This window comes from Stegostoma tigrinum, chromosome 47 (genome assembly GCF_030684315.1).
Source record: "Stegostoma tigrinum isolate sSteTig4 chromosome 47, sSteTig4.hap1, whole genome shotgun sequence".
Taxonomy (NCBI): domain Eukaryota; kingdom Metazoa; phylum Chordata; class Chondrichthyes; order Orectolobiformes; family Stegostomatidae; genus Stegostoma; species Stegostoma tigrinum.
Window position 1 is genome coordinate 2,268,903 of NC_081400.1, and position 7,673 is coordinate 2,276,575.

At 49.3% G+C, this 7,673-nt stretch overlaps 1 protein-coding gene across 4 annotated transcripts in view; it reads left to right on the forward strand.

Moving 5' to 3' along the window:
- adar (adenosine deaminase RNA specific) overlaps window positions 1–1,962 on the forward strand; it is a 92,530-nt gene extending 90,568 nt beyond the window's left edge. For all 4 annotated transcript variants that reach the window (XM_048525540.2, XM_048525538.2, XM_048525541.2 and 1 more), the window contains 2 exons: window positions 446–573; window positions 1,702–1,962. In XM_048525540.2, coding sequence (XP_048381497.1) covers window positions 446–573; window positions 1,702–1,942 — 369 coding nt within the window. In that variant the 3' untranslated portion in view covers window positions 1,943–1,962. The remainder of the gene's footprint in view (window positions 1–445; window positions 574–1,701) is intronic.
- The last annotated feature ends 5,711 nt before the right edge of the window (window positions 1,963–7,673 follow it).

The window sequence follows — 7,673 nt, forward strand, 5'->3', positions numbered from 1 at the left end:
ATGATGAGAGGTTGATACTGGGTCAAGTTGGGTTGCTGCTAAACTCCCTGAATACACTGGCTGAAGGTCTTCAGGGGCCCCAGCATTTAGCAGCTCTGAAATGTTGCATTCACAAAGGTGGCTTATTCTAAATGTAAGCTTGATATTGGAAGTTACCCCACGTGTTTTGGAATCAATGCATCATTCTTCTTCCAAGGAGTATGGCTCAGGGTGTGACACACTGCTGTGCCCCTTAAATAAGCGCGCAGCTCCTTTGGAGAACGGACAGCCATAAAGGCTGGCGAATGGCTAAACCAGCTCAAAATTCACAGAGGAGAGAAAAGCCTTGGCGCTGCAGGGAGAATGAGTCAGGGAATAGGATATGTTGGTTTGTGTATGTCTCGAGCTCTCTCGCTCGCTCTTTCTTACCCACATATTGGATTGAGGGGACACTTTTTGCTTGCAGATTGGCCGTGTCAGTGTCTATGACTCAACAAGACAGACTGGGAAAACAAAGGAGTCGAGTGTCAATTGGTCCTTGGCGGATGGGACAGAAGTGGAAATTTTGGACGGAACCAAAGGGAAAGTTGATGGGTAATTTAAACACACCGCCTCTGGCCTTGTTGAAACATTAGGCAGTGTGACATCGCAGGTTGGAACCGGGAAGCAATTGCCTCGTCTTGCTGGGCTGTTAATCCAGAGACCCTGATAATTTTCTGGGGGCCCAGGTTCGAATCCTGCCATGGCAGATGGTCAAATTTGAATTCAGTTCAGGAAAAAATCTGGAATAACTGTGAATCCATTGCCAATTGCCAGGAAAAAAATACCCATCTAGTTCAGTACTGTCCTTTTTAGGGAAGGAAGCTGCAGTCATGACCTGGTCTGGCCGATGTGTGACCTCAGACTTAAAGCCATGTGGTTGACTCTCAACTGCCCTCTGGCTGGTTGGGGATGGGCAATAAATGCTGCCTGGCCAGCCGTGCCCTCATCCTGTGAATGTAGGTTAAAAAAATAAGTTCCATCTTCCGGTGGAATTAGTTCAAGTGCAGCCAGGGCTCAGCCGCTCTGCTCACAGCTAAATAGAGACCCAGGGCCAGTGATTCTGCAATTGCTAAAAAGGACAGCTAAGAAACTGTGGAGCATAACCTGTATATGCAGAGACTACTCCTTTCGTGCTGGCCATTAGCGTTTCATCCTGGGCTGTGTGCTCAGAGGCCACTCGAGACCCTGACTCAATGGCGCAAGACTTTGTGCCCACTAAGACTGTGCCTGAGATCACCCAATCAGAGTTAAATCCACCAGTGGGGGCCATCTTGATGGGCCAGGGCGTTAGATCCTGCCATTCAAACTGCCTGTAAATTGGACTGCATAGAACCAGAAAATCTGCATGGTATGGAAGCAGGCCATTCGGACCGCCGAGTACACACTAACCCACCCAGTCCCTGTAACTCTGCATTCACCTAGCCTGCACATCCCTAGGCACGATGGGTATTTCACCACAGCCAGTCCACCCTAACTTTTGGTCTGTAGGAGGAAACTGGAGCACCCAGAGGAAGCCACACAGACACACGGGGAGAATGTGGAAACTCCACACAGACAGTCACCCGAGGGTAGGATTGAACTCCGGTCCCTGGCGCTGTGAGGCTGCAGTGCGAACCACTGAGCCAGTGTGGCATATTGATTTTTTTTTTTATATTATTATCTCCTCTCCCACCCCCTCAGGCCTCAGCTGGATGTGTCCCGGGTCTCCAAGATCAACCTGTACGATCTCTTCCGGCAACTTTGCAAGAAGAACGAGCGGCAGGATCTGCTGGCGATGGCCTCCTACTCTGATGCCAAAGCAGCAGCTGCAGACTTCCAGAATGCACGCACCCTGTTCTTCAAAGCGTTGGAGCAGATGAACTATGGTAACTGGATCCAGAAACCTCTGGAGGAGAAGAGCTTCATGAACAGTGAAGCGTAGTTTCCTGCCTCAGGGGTTGGTAGGGGAGAGGGTGGGGGGTGGTGGGTGTGGGGTCTATGGGTTTACAGGTGGGGCAGCAATTCTGTACAGCTGTTGTAGAGATTTAAAAAAAAAACTCAAAACCTTTTAAAAAAAAAATTACCATATAATTCCCGACATTCCTTTATAAATCTGTCGAATGTTTATAATCGAATGTAGTTTAAAAAAATAATGTAGAATTGATTTTAAAAAAAAACAAAGTCTTTTAAGCTAAGGAGTAGAGAGATTCTTGAGGGAGGGCTTCTTTCACACAGAGGCCTCCACAAAGCCCAAGGGGTTCAACATTCCTCTCGGGAAGGAGGTAGGAGACCCAGTCTTGGCATGGCACTGTCATAACTCAATCCCTTTATGTTATTGGACCAACTGCATGACTCTGGGAAAAGAGGATGGGAGGTAAATCAGTTTGAAGCAAAGCCTTTGCCAGCAGACTGTGGTCATGTCCGCTGGCCATTTGGAGCTGGCTTCCTCCTCTGTTTCTGCCCCTTGTCCCCCGAGACCCTGCTTGCATGCCTAGCAGCTTCGAGAGTCTGGTTACATAACCCTTGCTAATGTTCAGGTTACGGAGCTAACAGAGCTCCACCAAGACCCACTTTCCGACCCATCTCTGATATGGGTAAGATGATACCCGTGCTCGCCTCCTGTTTTTTTGGAGAGTGATCCATGCAATGTTGGCACGCGCCACCTGTTTTTTTTTCTTAACCTGCATTACGTTTCCGCACCTGAGGAACTGAAATGCTCTCCAGCTCAGGTTTCAAGAGTCTGCCCTCCTCCCTGGTTGCAGGATTGACTGTGTTCCTGGGATAAGCCAGGAGTAGTCCACCCAGTGGGCAGGACAGAATTTGTGTGCTTGTGCCACTTGGGCACAAGTCCAGGTCTGTCTTTGAAAATGAATAACAACTAATAAAGGAAGAGTAGGCTACCTGTCTTCCCCCAAAAGCCATACTTCTGTAAGGGCGACCTACATCTCCAGGAAAGGCTGGATGCTGTTCTTTTGCAGAGGAGGTGGGGGAACAGTGTGCGACAGTTAACAGTATGGGAATATGTTGAGGAGCCAACTAGCTGGGAGTCATCATTTGACCTACCTCTCCTTGAGCTGGTTGCAGACAGCCTGACATGCAGCCCTGTGTGCTCTGCGAACGTGTGATCTTTCTGCCAGGTTTTGGGGTTACAGGTGGGAGGGGCTGCAGCTGGAGACTGGAACTCCAGCTACAGATGGGACCGTGAGCTCAGTGGGTTCAAAAGAGTCTCAATAACCTGTGTGCACAAGTGAAACCACAGCGGCCCTGTTGGTGTTGCATGTTTTTTTTATTGTTCATTATTAAAAGACTGACCAGGAATTGTGTGGAACTTTTAAAAACAAAACAAAACAACTTATTAGAAGCTGCACAGAGCTTACACTCTGTTAAACCTGTCTCTGTCTCTCTCGCTCTCAGAATGACTGTTTGTTTCAGTGACCAATGATACCTTGTCTCCAGGCCACTTTGGGGAACATGACAACAGGGCACCAACCTCTCCTGCAGGGCAGGGCTGGGGGAGATGAACGTGGTTGAGCCTGGAGCACATGTGCTCACCCTGATTCTTGAGGGCATCGAATTTCTTGCAGTCTCCTCCCTACCCCCTCACCCACCTCAGGCTTTTGTCCCCTGACAGCAGAAAGATAGTTGTGGCACTTTGCAGTTACCTGCTTGTTCACCAATACAGGTAGCTTCCTGTATAACATCAGGGTACCATACCTGTCTGTCGCTGTGTAACACTGGGGGACAGTACCGGTGGGGGACGGGTCTGTCGCTGTATAACACCGGGGTACAGTACCGGTGGGGACGTGTCTGTCGCTGTATAACACTGGGGTACGGTACCGGTGGGGGACGGGGTCTGTCGCTGTATGACACTGGGGTACGGTACCGGTGGGGACAGGGTCTGTCGCTGTATAACACTGGGGTACAGTACCGGTGGGGGACGGGGTCTGTCGCTGTATAACACTGGGGTACAGTACCGGTGGGGGACGGGGTCTGTCGCTGTATAACACTGGGGTACTGTACTGGTGCGGGACAGGTCTGTCGCTGTATGACACTGGGGTACGGTACCGGTGGGGACGGGGTCTGTCGCTGTATGACACTGGGGCACAGTACTGGTGCGGGACAGGTCTGTCGCTGTATGACACTGGGGTACGGTACCGGTGGCGTACAGGCCTGTCGCTGTATAACACTGGGGTACAGTACCGGTGGGGGATGGGGTCTGTCGCTGAATGACACTGGGGTACGGTACCGGTGGGGGACGGGTCTGTCGCTGTATAACACTGGGGTACAGTACCGGTGGGGACGGGTCTGTCGCTGTATAACACTGGGGTACGGTACCGGTGGGGACGGGTCTGTCGCTCTATGACACTGGGGTACGGTGCCGGTGGGGACGGGTCTGTCGCTGTATAACACTGGGGTACGGTACCGGTGGGGACGGGTCTGTCGCTGTATAACACTGGGGTACGGTACCGGTGGGGACGGGTCTGTCGCTGTATAACACTGGGGTACGTTACCGGTGGGGACAGGTCTGTCGCTGTATAACACTGGGGTACAGTACCGGTGGGGAAAGGTCAGTCAGTGAGATAACCATGTACGAAATTGGTTTGTGCTCCTGATCTATTTGGTGTTTCATTTGCCATTTAGTCAGTTGGTAACAATGGGAACGGTATGTCTTGCGAAACAGTGAAGATGGAGATTATAGGGAGGTTTTGGCCTGATAATTTTCACCCTGTAATGGTAAGTTTTGGGAATTATGAAGAACAAACTGATCTTGTGTTCTAGATGAAAGCACCAGAGAGTGTTGCATAGTGAGGTTGATTTGATCGTCTCCATTTCCTGTCTTGATGCCCTTACTGATCAAAAACCTGCCTGTCAGCCTTGAATATACTGATTGACCCAGCTTCGAGAGCCCTCCGCAGTAAAGAATTCCTCAGATTCACTCCCCTTGAAGAAATTCCACCTCATCTCTGTCTTCAATGAGTAACCCCTTACTCAGAGATGATGCCCCTCTGAGCCTAGACTCTCCCTCAAGGGGAAACCACCTCTCCGCATCGCCGCTGTCAAGTCCCCAGAGAATCTTGTATGTTTCAATAAGGTCTGCTCTCATCCTTTTAAACTCCAGTGAGTACAGGCCCAATCTACTCAACCTCTCCTCATAAGACAGTCACTGCCTTCCTGGGATCAGCCAAGCGAACCTTCTCTAGACTGCTTCCAATGGCGATATATCTTCCATTATGTCCTGGCCGAGCAATAACTGCTGGGAGCTAACGAAGCCTATGTCCCAAGAATGCAAAAAAAGGCCTCAAAATTATTCACAGTATTCCAGCTCAGATCGGACTAGTGCCTTGTACAGTTTTAGCAAAGTTTGTTTTATAACCCTTTCCCTCTGAAATAAAGGCCAACATTCTGTTTGCCTTCTGTCTGACCTGCTGAACTTGGATTTGTGATTCAAGCAATAGTAAAATCTGTCGTTTTAGCTTAAACCTCATTCCAGTTTAATTTTACAAACAACACAATTTTTCTTTAATTTGACACCAAAGCACAGTTGAGGTGTCAGTGAATCACGTCTGTGTGCACTCTGCCCCCAGCCCCTCTGCCTGAAAGATGTGTGACAGAAGCCAGCCTGAGTCACACGTAGCTCACCTACAACAGGCATCAACTGGTAACTTGTAGCATGGAGACTGGCAGATGTATCTCAGGTCAAATCAAGGGCCTTGCTGTGTCACCTGGGGTAGATCACCCTACAGGCCAGCCTCCCCCTTCATGGGGGTAGATTGCATTGTATGGGATGGCCTCCCAGGGGGTAAATCAGAACATGTGGGCCCCTCTCCCCGAGGGGTGAATTGCATGGTGGAGCCTCTCTCTCCCAGGTGTGGGGTAAATTGCATTGTGTGAGGCTCACCCCCTAACCAGGGCAAACCGCACTTTCCAGTGTTCCCCCACTCCCCAGGTTCACATTTGCAATGCAAAAGATCACAGTGCCACTCTGTCACCCTCTCAAACACCAGCCTTCCCCACCAACTCTCCTTGGCTTCCAGTTCCTCCTTTCGCTGTGGTGCCCAGTGTGGGGGCCTGGGTGAGTCATTCTCATTCAGGGGGCAATACCAAGGAGAAACTGTGGGTGGCAAAGCTGAGCCACAATCTGATTTCAGGGGTGGAACAGGCATTGGGCTGAATAAGTTGTTGGCTTAATTTTGAGAATGTTGCAGAACATTTTTCAGATGAAATTTGCAGCAAGTGTGAGGTTAAATATTGAGAGAAATGCTCTCTTGTAGCAGGGATGGGTACAAGGTAACCTTCGAGCAAGTGTGAACAAGAACAAAGAAAATTACAGCACAGGAACAGGCCCTTTGGCCCTCCGAGCCTGTGCTGATCCAGATCCTCTATCTAAACCTGTTGCCTGTTTTCCAAGGATCTGTATCCTGCTGCTCCCTGTCCATTCATGTTTGTGAGTAGATACATCTTAAATGATGCTATCGTGCCCACCTCTACCACCTCCACTGGCAATGCGTTCCAGCCACCCACCACCCTCTGCGTAAGGAGCTTTCCACGCATATCTATCTAAAACGTTTCCCCTCTCACTTTGAAATTGTGACCTCTAGTAATTGAGTTCCCCCACTCTGGGGGGGAGAAAGCTTCTTGCTATCCATCCTGTCTATACCCATCATGATTTTGTAGACCTCAATCAGTTCCCCCTCAACCTCCATCTTTCTAATGAAAATAATCCTAATCTACTCAACCTCTCTTCATAGCTAGCGTGCTCCATACCAGGTAACATCCTGGTGAACCTTGTCTGCACGCTCTCCAAAGCATCCACATCCTTTTGGTAATGTGGCGACCAGAACTGTACACAGTACTCCAAATGTGGCTGAACCAAAGTCCTATACAATTGCAACATGACCTGCCAACTCTTGTACTCGATCCCCCGCCCAATGAAGGAAAGCATGCCATATGCCTTCTTGACCACCCTATTGACCTGCGTTGTCACCTTCAGGGAATAATGGACCTGAACACCCAGATCTCTCTGCATCAATTTTCCCCAAGACTTTTCCATTTACTGTATCGTTCGCTCTTGAATTAGATCTCCAAAATGCATCACCTCGCATTTGCCCGGATTGAACTCCATCTGCCAAGTATCTGCCCAACTCTCCAGTCTATCTATATTCTGCTGCGTTCTCCGACAGTCCCCTTCACTGTCTGCTACTCCACCAATCTTAGTGTCATCAGCAAACTTGCTGATCAGACCATCTGTAACTTCCTCCAGATCATTTATGTATATCACAAACAAACTATAAATGTCAGACAAGAGTGAGCTGTACAGAAATGCTAAAGAATGTATTCCAACAAATTTACATTGAACGCTCACAGCACAGAGTTACGAACAGAGTAAAGCTCTCTCTACACTGGCACCCTGCCTCCATCAAACCCTCCCAGGACAGGGATAGATACAGAGTGAAGCTCCCTTTACACTGTCGCCATCAAACACTCCCAGGAAAGAGACAGCAAATGATTACATGGAGTAGAGCGCTCTCTCTCTACACTGCCCCAGGTAATTTTGCAGAAGCATGTGATTTTCCCTGCACATGGGACTTTCCTGAGTGAGCTCAGTCTCAGGATGGAAGCAGTGTAGGGTTTCCCCTGCAGTGAGCCATATACAAACCCTTCAGCCTCCTACT